This window comes from Typopeltis vanoorti, chromosome 4 (genome assembly GCF_054136105.1).
Source record: "Typopeltis vanoorti isolate ZY-2024b chromosome 4, IOZ_Tvanoo_1.0, whole genome shotgun sequence".
Taxonomy (NCBI): domain Eukaryota; kingdom Metazoa; phylum Arthropoda; class Arachnida; order Uropygi; family Thelyphonidae; genus Typopeltis; species Typopeltis vanoorti.
The window spans coordinates 19853053-19867176 of NC_143552.1; the positions used below are offsets into that span (position 1 = coordinate 19853053).

General features: G+C 32.5%; 1 protein-coding gene across 3 annotated transcripts in view; it reads right to left on the minus strand.

The window, feature by feature from the left end:
• Positions 1-5340: 5340 nt before the first annotated feature.
• LOC150107150 (dCTP pyrophosphatase 1-like) overlaps positions 5341-14124 on the minus strand; it is a 46792-nt gene continuing 38008 nt past the window's right edge. The window contains exons 4-5 of one of the 3 annotated variants that reach the window (XM_090391033.1): positions 12659-12746; positions 12259-12437 (exon numbers count right to left, since the gene is read on the minus strand). In XM_090391033.1, the coding sequence (XP_090247159.1) occupies positions 12404-12437; positions 12659-12746 (122 nt within the window). In that variant the 3' untranslated portion in view covers positions 12259-12403. Of the gene's footprint in view, positions 5398-12150; positions 12438-12658; positions 12747-14124 lie in introns of those variants that run through there. The other 2 variants (XM_090391034.1, XM_090391031.1) reach the window with 2 other exon arrangements.

The following is a 14124-nucleotide window of genomic DNA, read 5'->3' on the forward strand; positions in this document are numbered from 1 at the left end:
TTGTGCTCCAATTTACATAAGGTTCCATGTGGTATCTTGTCAAATGTCTAACAATACCGCTATTCTCCTTATCCCACTTAAATTAAATGTCACTTTATTGTACAAAGTAAGGAAATTACTAAGGACAAGAGATCCTCTCCACAAAATCACACTGTCCTCCTATAGAGTATATCATATTACATTCCTATTCACATATTCCTGAATTCTGCCTAGAACTAACTTTGCCAATACCTCAACTATTACTCCTGTAACACTGAAATACTGTCAGTGTATAATTTGCTACCTCTGTCTTTGAACCTCGTTTAAGTAAAAGAACTAACTTGCCCACTTTCCATTCCTTTGGCACCCTACCCTGCCAGTGCTAAGATTTAAATTAAATGATAAAGTTAGATAACTGCCATTTCTCTTGAATTTTCTCATAACAAAGGGGCCAATATTACATCGGATTTCACAGCTGTATTCACACTGAGATTTTCTAATATCCTAAACAACTTCAGTTAATCTACCTTTGTTCTTATATCAGTCACTGTCTGATTATTCCCTGCATTATCTCCATCTGATTGGGATCTCTAAATTTCTGACATTTTTTAATCTTCAAGAATCCAGAACAGGAAATTGCAGTTCCTGAGAATTACAGAAAATTTTATTTTACTGATTTAATATTAGCAATTTCTCTTGAATAAGAATTTTTGGGTTTAATCTGGTCATAAAATGCTATAATAATGAACAGTGCATTTTAGTATATATAGAAAAAAAAAAAAGTAAAATTGAATTAGTATTTGTTATTTAAAAAATAACAGTCATAGTTTTGAATGCCAAATATCTAATTCAAAGTATGTACTAATATAAAATAAACTAATACCAAGATCTAACATTTATTGTTAAAATCAAAAGTTAAAAAAAGCACAAAGCATTAATTGCTCAGTCAGAATGGCTGGTTCAATTACAAATAAGCCACAAGTAAAAAATTTCTTTCATGTTTGGAGTTCACATGGGTCTGATTGTTAGTAGTGCATTCATATTGTTTTCTCTTTCGAACGCTACTACTGAAGTACACTTTTCTTTGAAAATCCATTCCATTACTGATTTTGTAGATTCCATAATTTCATTTTTATCTGCCTTAACAATAAAACTCATTATTAACCTTGTTTAAACAATTTGAGTCATTCATATATTTAATAAGTGATACCAAGACTTTAAGAAGTTGCAGTTAACTTCTTTCAAAAGCTTATTAATTTAAAAATAAAAAATAAAATAAATGAAAAAAAAATTGTTTTCCAAGTGACAAGACTAAAAATTCCTTCGCTTGTTAATAGTTTTGCATCAAGACTGCTTAGTGTTTCATCTACAGGTATTACAGTTTTAAACAATATAATATACTTTCAGCAATTTTTGAATACTCATCCATCCATAATACTATCACTGCTATCTTTTGATTTTTTTTTTTTTATCACAATGAGATGAAGTGTGTGGTTGTAACAACAGTTGTGAAAGGCAAGCAATAATTTTCCTAATTTTTTCATAACTGTAGTGTATCAGTAGCAGTGCCATCTGTTTTTGAAACAAATCGTGAAGGCCTCTGATGTTTATTTAATTAAAAAATAATCCTTTTCTGCAACAAGTATCACAAATTCTTATTAGATCGATATTTTGTGAATCTTCCTTGTAATATATGTGAAGGTTCATGTATTTTTAGTTTCTATTACTGATCCATCTATAGAAATGCTCATTTTCCAATACAGACTTGCTGTATTTTTTCATAATTATATATTAATTCCATAACAGATGAGAGATATTTTGATGACTCCAGGCCTTTATTAGAGAAGCTTTTTCAAATAAAATCACTCTTTATGATAAAAATTGCATCTAAAACTAATTCATCTACTTCTGTCACATACTGTTTGACAAATTGAAACACTGTGCTTGTTTTAAGTGGAGAACATTTGTGCATTGTCTTCACTGCATTTCTTTCTTTTTATGCCATGAATATGTTCAAGATGATAATGAAGTCTGCTTATTGATGCATTGCACCATATCTGACCATATAGTGGCCTTATTTTTATTTTTAAATACTGCCATTTCTCATGCCTTTCACTCACCATTAATTAACAATAACTACAATAAAGTAAGTGAAGCTGGTGTTTATCCAAAAATGATTATTAATAGTTATTTTATTAACCTCTATTTCACACTGCATGTGAATTATGTGCATATTTCACACATGAAGGGAGGAACTGCATTTATAGTAAATGCAGGCAAGACTAGACAAGATTATTTTTAAAAACATCTCAAATTTCTCGGGAAATATTTCTACTATTCATTAAAATTCCCGGTAACTGGGAATTTTCCCAAAACACATTCTCAGGAACAAACTCTAGATATCCCTTTGTAAAGAAATTACTTTAATGCAATTATCCTGTCATAATCAGTTGTTGCATCATTCGACAGGCAGCCAGACATGCCATGACTCCTTTACCATCATTTTATATATTTTTTCATTTTTCTAAAGTGTGTGTGTATATATATACTAGGGGGCTCTGACGCCTACGCTGCCCAACCCCCCTGTGTTCCAAACTGGTAGGCCGGTTCTCTTTGAATTCCGATGACTTGAATTTTGAAGACTCTACACTCAGGGTAGCCCCTGAGTTTCAAAACGTTACAAAAAAACATTACACAAAAACGTTACAGCCTACATCCGTTTCGAATTTCAGCTTATCATTTTATAGTATAGAGTAGATGTAGATTTGGATTTAATTAAATCGTAAGTCATTAAAATATGGAAGTATTTATTGTCAATTAATGTTTAATTTATTAGATATAAATGCAAATTTTCTTTACATTACCATAAACATAAGTTATTGTTAAAGCTATGTGAAATGTATTATCAATATTCAGGATTAAAGTGTTATCTGCACATGATGTAATGCGTACCCTTCTCTTTCATTTGCATGTGTGTAAGTAGGCTTAAAATTGGTAGGTGTATGTAGAGAGTAATTATGATGAGATTTCCTGAGTCCGAATTATAATTTTTGTCAGTGTCCATACATCTGTCCACATTTTTACACCCCCCATATGATCAAATTTTCATTAAAGTTGGAAGATGTATGAAGAAAGCAATTATTTTTGTATGCACCTTGTGGTGGTATAAATTTGGTCATTCAGTTGTAATTTACTTTTTTCCTTTTGCTTTATTCTCTTCTTGACTTCCTTTCTTTCTTCCTCCTTTCTTCTATTCATAAAATTATGCTATATTTATAAATAAAATAAAATTCATAAAATTATGCTATATATATATATATATATATATATATATATATATATATATATAAACACAAACACACACACACGCCATTATCATGTATTTTATTTGCTTCCTGCCCTTTACAGATTGTACAGAATGTCATAACCACCAGTAAAGAAACATTCAAATGAAGAGGATATTAGAGAATTTAAAGAATACTGGACTTGAAAAATTTGGTATGATTAAGAAAGATAATAGAGCATTATGCATTTTATGTTCTGAATCAGTTGTTTGTAAGACTTCTTCTATAAAGAGACATTTTGAAACTGTTCATAAGAACTTAAGCAATAAAAGTAAGCAAGAACAAAGAGAATTAATTTCTCGTGAATTGAGCAAGACAAAAAAAAACATCCAATACTTTGATGAAATTTATTTCAGGTAGGCCTAGTTCCAATTTAGTTGCTGCTAGTTTTGAGGTTTCAAAAATTATTGCCCAATATGGAAAACCACTCAGTGATGGAGAATATATTAAAGAAGCATGGCTAGAATGTGCTCCTTTCCTTTTTGACAATCTTTCAGAAAAGGTAAAAATTATTTAGTACATTAAAGATTTGTCTGTGAGAAGAAAAACAGTTAAGGATAGGATACTTAAGTTGGAAAGGAATACAGCAGAACAATTAACAAAAGATTTGCTTCATGTAAGTTCTTTACTAATTGTGTGATGAGAGCACAGACATTACATCATCAGCTAGGCTAGCAATCTTTGCTTGATTTTCTAGGGTTGACGAAGTATGCAAAGAGATGATTAACCTTGTAACACTACCTGAGTATACCACTGGTGTTGAAATATGTAAAACAGTTATGAACAAATTATCTTGAAATAACAATTTGCAAATTGTTATTTCAAAAGTGGTATCCATCACAACAGATGGCATCTAGCATGATTGGTAAGGAAGCAAGATTGTAAATCTCTTTGCAAAACATGTTGGTCATCTGATAGGTTTTCATTGCATCATACATGAGGAGACTTTATGTGCAAAAGCTGGCCTAAAGGAACTTAAAGAAGTGATGCAAACAGTAACTAAGGTTATTAATTATATTTCTGCACATGCTATGAATAAAAAACAATTTCAGAACCTACTGAATGATGTGGATTCGGTGTACAAAGGACTAATAATGTACAACAATGTTCGCTGGCTTAGTCGAGATCTTATTCTGAAACGATTTGTTGAATGCCTGGATGAGATAAATCTTTCTTTGTCTAATCAACAAATATCTTATAAAGAAATGTATGACATAGTATGGGTTTGTAAAGTGATGTTTTTTACAGATTTTTGCAACCATTTAAATGACTTGAACCTTAAACTACAGGGCTCTGGTAAGACTCTTAATGTTATGTTTGATGACATAAAGGCATTTGAAATGAAACTAGGAGTTTTTAAGAGGGATGTAGACAGTGAGAGATTTAGATATTTTCCAAACCTAAAGAAATACATTAATGATCTCAAAAAGGATAACAAAACAGACTGCCAATGTCTTCAAAAGCTATTTTTAAACATCAATGTGTCAACTGTTGAGCAGTTTCTCTAAGATTTGTTAAGTTCGGAGAATTCAAAGAGACTGCAAAATTCATTAAGTTTCCGGACACTATAAAACTGGATGAATTAAACTTGCAGATGTTTTCGTGGATAAATATGGATGATTTTGAAATGCAGTTGATGGATTTTCAAAGTAGCTCAATTTGGAGGGCAGAAATTTGTTGACCTCAGAGTTGACTTGGAAAATATTGAAAAGGAGTGATTAGAGATGGGAGTAACAGAGAGAAGTGCAGAAAACAAAGTACTAATGACTTGGAATACTATTCCAGAAACTTTTGTATGTTTAAAAACCCTTGCAACAACAGCATTACTATCCATTTTTTGTATCTATATATTCTTATGAATCATTGTTCTCAGTGATGAACTTTGTTAATTACTCGTAATAGGAGTAGTCTTACAGATGAAGCTCGTAGTGTACACATATCTCTAAAGGTTACAAAATATAAACCTGATATAAATTATCTGTCATCAGTGATGCAGCAGCAGAAGTCTCATTGATGCTAAATAAGCAAAATGTCCACTATTTTTCTTTCTCTAGTTTTGATTCGATGTTTTCTGCTAAAAATGGTAAAGATTAACTTCTGTTTAATATATTACATAAGTAAAAGAACATTTTATTTTATCTGTAATTTTTATGTATTACTCGTAAGGGATTAAGAATTAATAAAACAATATCTTTAATTTTATTTTCTTTTATTGTGCTTTAGTCAAAATGATTGAGATTGTGCACTGTAATATATTAGAAATATCATATATTTTGTCAATCAGACAAAAACTTATGTCTGATTGATCTTTATAAAAAGAAATCAAAAATTAAATTGTTTACTCTTTTGCTGATGTTAAAATTATGATCTTTAAATTATGTGGCTATATATGGCAGCTAGAATTACACTTAAAGGCAAATAAAAAAATATCCACACTATCAACAAAACAGGACTTTTAAGTAAAAATTCCATCACTAATTTTTACATTCCTTCAGTCTTTCATGACTTACAATAATCACTCTTGCAATAGTCTTTGATTTTACTGCTCTAGTGTGATTTTTGATTATTTGAAAGGTTCTCCCAATACTTAAGACACCAAATAATGTGTTCCCCAAAATTTCGGTTGGCATGTGAGAAAATTTTGCATCAAAGATTTGGCAATTTTGGCACATCACTTAAAAAGGTTGCCCACTCATGGTCTAGCCCATCTTTCTTAGCTCTGTAGTGTTCATGAGCTTGCTGATTCTCTGTCTCTTTCAGAGATCCCTTCACAACATTTTTGTAACTCCTGTCTGAAGTTATTACTTATCCATTTAACCCCCAATGGTATGTCCTCCCAAAGGAGGGTATGTAGTCAGATAATTCTTTCAAACACTCCTTGATCATTTTCGTGCACACTACTAAAATCGCTCTCTCCCTCTCTCTTTTTGCAGTTTCTTATGCCCTGGTACTGTTCCAAACTGCCTTCTGAGTTTGTCATGATCACCAGCTCTGTGATTTCATATAACTCTCTTCTTAACTAAAAATTCCACATGCTTAGATTGTGAATAATTTATAAGCTTTAATTAGATCAATTAATTCTTCCTTCCTTTTTGTGTTATGTTCATCAAATTATAGCTAATTGGTCAGATCTCACAATTATCATCATACCTTCCTAGTTGTCTTAGCATGCATTGCAAAGTAGGTAGAGAGCCAATCCAATAGCATCCTGGTGAGTACTTTCAGAGATATAATTTTCATTCTTCGGGAAGCAAAGCTTCTTTTAATTAAAACAACAGTCTTCTGATATTTCATCACTATCTTAGCAATATAATTCCTGAACTTAAACTGGCAATACCCAAATTCTTATATTCAGTAACACTTTTGAAGTTCCCTCAATATGAATCCATCTAAAACATCTCTGTTACCAAATGGCATACCATACACACAATTTCATACCTGCTTCTTGAAAAGTGGGGGTGTTATTATCCTGAAATTTATAAACAATTTAGTGTTGTGCTGAATTTCCTATCAGCAAAGACAGATTTTACTGTTAATATTATTTTCATCTTCCCCTTGTATATTATGATCAATGGTTTGTCACAGCCAAGTAAATAGACTTTACAGTCTGTTTGCCTTGCAAGAAGAAAAAACCTGTTTCTAAGAGGAAAAATTTTGCCACCTCTCTCTGAACTGGCTAAGTCACCCTAAGTTGAAAATCTCAATTAAAGATTCTTTGCATCCTAAACAGCTTTCAGTTGACAAACCAATTAAAGTCAGAGTGTGCAAAGGCCAATTGTGAAAATCTTTATTCATTCCCAAAAATTAGTTGTATCTTCTCATTCTACACCAGAATTAAGGGTTACAATTTGTTTTTGTTTTTTTTCCATGCTCTTTTCTCTTTATGCATACTGATGATATGCTCACAGCATTATCAAAAGACAAGGCTAAACTCCAGCAGGTATATATATTGCTGTTTGAAATGCAGTCGAGATCCGTATCCAATCCATTCTAGAAGAGGGCAACAAATCTGTCTCATCAGATTACTGTTCTCATCTCAAAAATAATGAAATTAACAAATAGTAACTTTTGCTGCAGCCACTACACTGGAGATTTTCCAGCTTATGATACCTGCCTCTGAGATAAACTACAAAAAGATCTGAGGATGCTCAAGTTGTTCTAGATCAGTTTTACAGCCCAACTACCAGTCTGAAAAATGCACTACAAAAGCTCCTTACTTCTTAAGCACTGCATTTCTGTGGTGCACTCTCAAGGATGATGCAACATTTTCCCTTCAGATGGCAAGACCAAATTTAAAACCATTTAGAACATGAGGAATCTTTATAAGTGCATTTCAAGTGAAAGTAAGTTAAGTGGTCTGACATTTATTAAGTCCCCTCTCCCTTGGGATTTAAAATAAGTTTTTCAACCCACAAATCAACAGCAAATGCAAAATGAATAGATCATCATAATATACTGGCTTCATAACATTACTTACATAAATCTTACCAGGAACACCCAGTAGAGAAATACCTCTGTAATTCTCACATTGTTTTATTTCCCTTTTTATATATGGATACTATGAGAGCTCTGCTCCAATCATCTGTAATTCATCCCTCTGTCCAGGCCTTCTGAACTATGCAGTGCAGCCACTGTAAAACTTTTATACCCCATACTTGAGCATTTCTAGTTGAATATCATCCACTCCAGCTGTCTTTCCACATTTCAGGCTTTTGATGGCTTTTTCTACTTCAAGTATGGATATGTATTTCTGATTGCATGCCTGGTCAGTGTTTTTTTTTTTACCACTGTGCTAATTGCTTTCTTGAAGTAATTACTCCATACTTCAAGGATATCTTTTTTTCTCCAGTTTTCATATCACCTTTATCATCTCTAATTCCTTTTACAGAACTTTTTCCTCCATTTCCTGGCTTTCTCAATAGCCCCTCCAAATATCTTGCCACCTTCTTGATATTTACTTTCTATGTTCTTACCAAAGTCCTCCCATGACTTTTGTTTAGCTAGTTTTACACAGTGTTTAGCTTTCTTATATTTGTCTCTGTATTCTCTAAGAGCACAAGCTGACTTATTTGCCAGCAACTGTTGATATGCTTTAGTCTTCTTTTCCTTCATTGCCTCTTTAACTTCCTGTGTCCACCATGGAGTTCTGATTTTTCTATCCTTGCAGACAACCTCACCACATGCCTCTCTGACTGAATCAATGTTTTCTTCAGGGCTTGTCAATGAATCTCCAAGGTTTGGTTCCTGTTCTCAAACTTTTCATCTTTTCTTGAATAATGTGTGTATCACATCTGAAAGTTACTCAACTTTTATTTGTTTTAAAATTTTCTTACATGTTCTTCTTTTCAGTACAAAATTATATTTTTTCCTGCTCAAGACTAAATGGTGATCACTTCCAATTTCAAATTTCTGTCCACTCAAGTTTCCTGCACCAGGGAGAAAACATCGCTATCAACAATAACAGTCAATGAGACACTTTTCCTATTCCTTGCCTCTTCTCTCCATGTGAATTTCTGCACATTTTTATGTTGGAACATTGTATTAGTAATAACCAGTCCATGTCCTGAGCAGAAATTCAACAGGTATTTGCCATTATTATTAGCTTTCCTCTTTTCTCCAAATTTTTCCTAATATTTTTGTGTGTCTGACAATTACTTCCTACTCTGCTATTTAGATCCCTAACAAGGACCAACTTTTGAAAAATACAAAAATTTGAAAAGAATGTTTTAACTAAACATATCTTCTAATATGTAAGAAAACATACTAAATGAAAAGTTTATAACATTACTACCTTATTACAATTTTCTTCCAAATTAATCTGTTATCTATCACAACTCCAATATCATTAGATCTTCTAAGATGTTGTTTAGTGAATCCTTCCACCTTGATTTTAGTCTATCTTTTCTGCCATCCTGACAAAAAAAAAAAAACTTATTTTGCTAACCTTTCCACTTCCATTCTGTGTAAGTGACCATACCTCTGTTCATACATTCCTGAATGTTAGCAGTGTTAAATTCCTTCCTAATATCCCTCACTTTTAATACTGATCTGCCACTGATGCCATCTGTTTACTTCCTTAACTTTTCTAAGAACGCTCATATCTGTGATCAGTTTGACCAAACTAATTTCGGATTCATAAGTTAAAATTCTTTTGAATGCTATCTTCTATACAGCTAGTTTTCTCCTATTCATTTGACTCTTTACTATACCAGCTTTCCTAATTCTGTTGTCTGATTCCATATTTAGTTTGCTATCTTCACTAAAAATTACCTAAATAGCTGAAATGCTTTTCTTGCTCTATAGGTTTTTCCTTCAGGATGTAGTTGATGTTTTCAATGTTCCAGCCTATTTCCTAAAGAAGATACAAGAAATAAGATACTTTTATTTCATGTCTTCTCTTCATATGGATTTGGATATGTATGCCTTTGTTTGGAACATGGCATTAGCAATGACTAGTCCCAAAATCACCTCAAAAGAAATCCAGCAGGTACTTACCATTATTATTGACTTTGCTCTTTTTCCAAAAAATTTCAGTATATCTGTATTCATTTCCTACTCCTACTCTATATCTTCAACAAGACTTCACCTGTCTTTAGTTCCTTAATAGAATATTCTTTTTATGGTACTTTTGGTCTTTTTAGCATTATGGGATACTAAGGCAATCAATGTGAAGTCATTAGCCCTTATATACAAGTAGTCAGGTCGTGAAGTGACTTCATATGCCACAAACAGGCTAAGGATGAAAGAAAGAACATAATTTCTTGACATCTTTAATTTACTAAAGAGTGAAATTGGCATACATATGAAAAGTAAATGGCTGAGACAAAGCATTTCTACAGCTTTATAGCAGTAGAAAGAAAGCAGAAGAAAGCTTGGATGTGGAAGATCAATATTAATTACTGGCAATAGCACACAAGTCACAGTCTAGCGATAGTGGACATGTCTGTTGAGTATTCTGTCAGTGTATTTCATACTGGAGGTGGTTATACTGAATAACTGGTAAGGAAGTGTAGAGACTGGCAGTTCAGAAATTTTAAATAAGCTTGATGCTAATAAGGCTGTAGGACTGGATAATAATGATATAACCTTTAATATGGGTGTTTAACAAGAATCTGGCAATAGGAACAGTCCTGGTACAGCAGGAGGAGGGGGAGGAAATAGTGCCCCTGTATAAGGGGAAAATCTAAGTGGTCAGTGTCCCAAATTACAGACCAGTATGTGTATCAGATGCTGTGGTGAAAGAGAGATGATGGTCAGAAATTCATTCAACTCTTGGATTGATGATAACAGAAATCTTTCCAGAGAGCAGCAAGGATTTTTGAGGAAAGAACTTGTTTCAATGGCTTAGATGTTTTATAATAAGAAGAGATGTGTATGCATTAATTTTTCCAGATTGTTCAAAGGTGTTTGAGAGAATATACCACATGACAAACAATTGCTGGAGCTGAGAGGAATGGGAATACTCAGTTATGTGTAAAGAAACAGATTAGCAGTGTATAATTAGTTAATACATAACACATTCCAGACTACTAAGTGAGTATGCTCAGTTGGCAGTCTGGTTACAGAAACATTTGGATGATGAGAGTAGCAAGTTGTGTATGGTAGCATAATTTCTTGAAAGAGAAAGCCAGAGAGTTCTATTTTAGAACTCTGTTCTATTCTGCAATCCCAGAATAGAACAGAGTTCTATTCTGGGACTGCTGTTGCTTAATTTATACTATCAGGACTCCAATATTATCATATCTTATATTTCTATTTTCTAAAGCACTTTTTACTGTATAAATCCACAAGATCTTGGTCTTCCTCTGGGAATTTTTCCTATCATCCTAGCCAAAGAATACTTGCTATGCTAACCTTTCCTCTCCCATTCTGTTTAAGTAACCATACCACCTGAGATTAGCTCTACTTACACATTCCTGAATGCTAACACAATGTCATGTTCTTTCGTAACATCCTCATTTTTAATATGATACTGCCATTGACACCATCTGTTCACTCCCCTAATTTTTCTCAGAACTCTCATATCAGTGATCTCTACTCTTTGATCAAGTGTTTTATTTCTTTATTCCCAGCTCTCAGATCCATAAGTTAAAATTGGTTTTAACACTGTCTTGTAAACAGCTAGTTTTGTGTTTTGACTAATTTCTCTCTTATTCTATATAAATTTATTCAGTTGACTTCCTATCATACCAGCTTTACTAATTCTGTAGTCTATTTCTATATTGATTTTGCCATCTTCACTAAAATTGTTCCTAAATAGCTGAAATGCTTTACTTGTTCTACATGTTCTCCCTTCAGGATGAAGTCAATGATATAATCTTTTAATCCCAAAGTGAAAAACTTTACACTCTGACTCACCTAAGTGACAACCATTATTTTTCCATACTCTCAGTTTATATAGATCACCTTGCAGAATCTCCTTATCAACTTTAGTAACTGTCCTCTCTGATTTAGAATTATCAGCAAATAACTGTATATCCCCTACTCCCCTTAAATCATTCCCAATATCATTAATGTATAAATTAAACAGCAGTAACCCAAGTATAGAACTTTGTAGCATGCTATTGATCACGTCTTGTCCTTAATTTTCCACCATATACCACTCCATTGGCCATCCTGTTATCCATGTCACCAACTTCACACAAAAGGTACAAATCTTCAGCCAGTTTCTTCCTCTAGTGATCTTATCCAGAAATTATAACTACTCCAAAATGATAATCAAGTATCTACTGTTTAGAATAGTTGTTATATAATGTGCAATGGAAGACATTATAATCTGACACTAGAATACACTACAATACTATTTGAAAAATATTCCAAAAAAAAAAAAAAAAAAACTTTATTATTGGAGTAACAATTAGGAACTGCTGTTTTCACATATCTTACTTGAAACATTTTTCAAATTAAACTTTAACATAAATATTTAATTATACTCGGTATATTTTTTTCTCAACCCAAAAACTCTATTAACGGGATATTTCTTTTTATTTAAAGAAATTTTCTCCAATGCTGCTGCTGGAAGATCAATATGACATTTTTCTGCTAATCTCACTAGATAAATCAAAACATCACTAAGTTCTTCAGACAGCTGCTTCTTCTCTTTTTCTGACCAATCTACAATAAATTCCAGTTAAAGCAATGATGAATAGGTTAAAAAGTGGAATTATTTATTACTAATTCATAATTTTCAAAAATATACAGAATTATGCTAATAAAATATAAATAATGCAATGTGTTTTATAATTTATGAAGTTATAAAGGTCAATCAATTTACTAATTCATTAGACTTTACAGGATTCTGGTAACAAAAAACATTTACAAAAATTTTGTGATACCTGAGAGTGCTATCTGTTCTGCAATGCTGAGCTGAAATTTGCTTTATAAGAAACTGGATCTGCTCTAGAATTCCTATTTGCTCTCTAACTAGGGTTAAAATAGACCTTTTAACAGGCATTTTGTTTTAGTTTATTTGCAGTAATAAAATTACTATATTCTTGTGAATATATATGTCTAATAAACATTATTTGTTCTTATTTGGAATTTAAAACAGCATTCATTTTGGTGAGAACAAACAGTTGATTAAAGTGGTCCATAGTTGAAACTGTGGGCCACATTACAATGTACTGTTTTTATTTTTTATATCAATTTTTCCCAAAAAGGAATAAACAGCAAATATGAGTCAGCCAAAATTTACCCTTCAAGCAAGACAGTAAGGATACATACAAGCAATGAAAACAACCACCTATAGTTTTAAATGTTTCACAAAGATAAATGCCAGTTTCCAGTAAGCAGGGCAGTGGTCTCACACCATGCAATGAAATGCATCTCTTACCTAAAGACAATCACAAACATCCATGCAGGGATGCAAACCTGCAGCCTGTTGGCTGAAAAACAGATGCATTAACACTACTCAGCCAAAGAGTTTGGCTGGTTTGCTAAACAGTGTTCAGAGGTACATCAAACAGAAATGAAATATTTGTGCATTACAATACATCCAAAACTAATCTTAAAAAATTTAAGCTGTGAAAATGATCTCAGAGAATTATAAAAAACAGATGTTTCATACTTGAGCATGACATTGTGCCAGTAAAGTAAACAGAAGTGCTCTTAACTCATCTGCCAGGTGTATTCAAATTTTTTCAGCATTAGCAAAATTAAAATTTTTTTGAACAGAGAATAAAGCAATTTCCAGCCAGAATATTAGGAATATATATATATATATATATATATATATATATGCGAATAAAAGTTGAACAGCTCTCAGATGTGAACTGTAGACTAAAATACACAAAGATTATTGAAGAAAAAATGGAAGAGTTTGAGAACAGGAACCAAACCTTGAAGATTCACTGGCAAGCCTTGAAGAAAACCCTGATTGATTCAGCCAGAGGCATGTGGTGAGGTTGTCTGGAAGGATAGAAAAATCAGAACTCCATGGTGGACACAGGAAGTTAAAGAGGCAGTGAAGGAAAAGAAGAAAGCATATCAAAAGTTCCTAGCAAATAAGTCAGCTTTTGCTCTTAGAGAATACAGAGACAAATGTAAGAAAGCGAAACACCGTGTAAAACTAGCTAAACAAAAGTCATGGGAGGACTTTGGCAAGAACATAGAAAATAAATATCAAGAAGGTGGTAAGATATTCTGGAAGTTGTTACAGAAGCTTAGAAATGGAGGTAAGAGTGCTATTAAAGGAATTAGAGATGATAATGGTGACATGAAAACAGGAGAAAAAGATATCCTTGAAGTATGGAGTAATTACTTCGAAAAATTGCTAAATGAAACAAGCAGTGATAGTATAGTG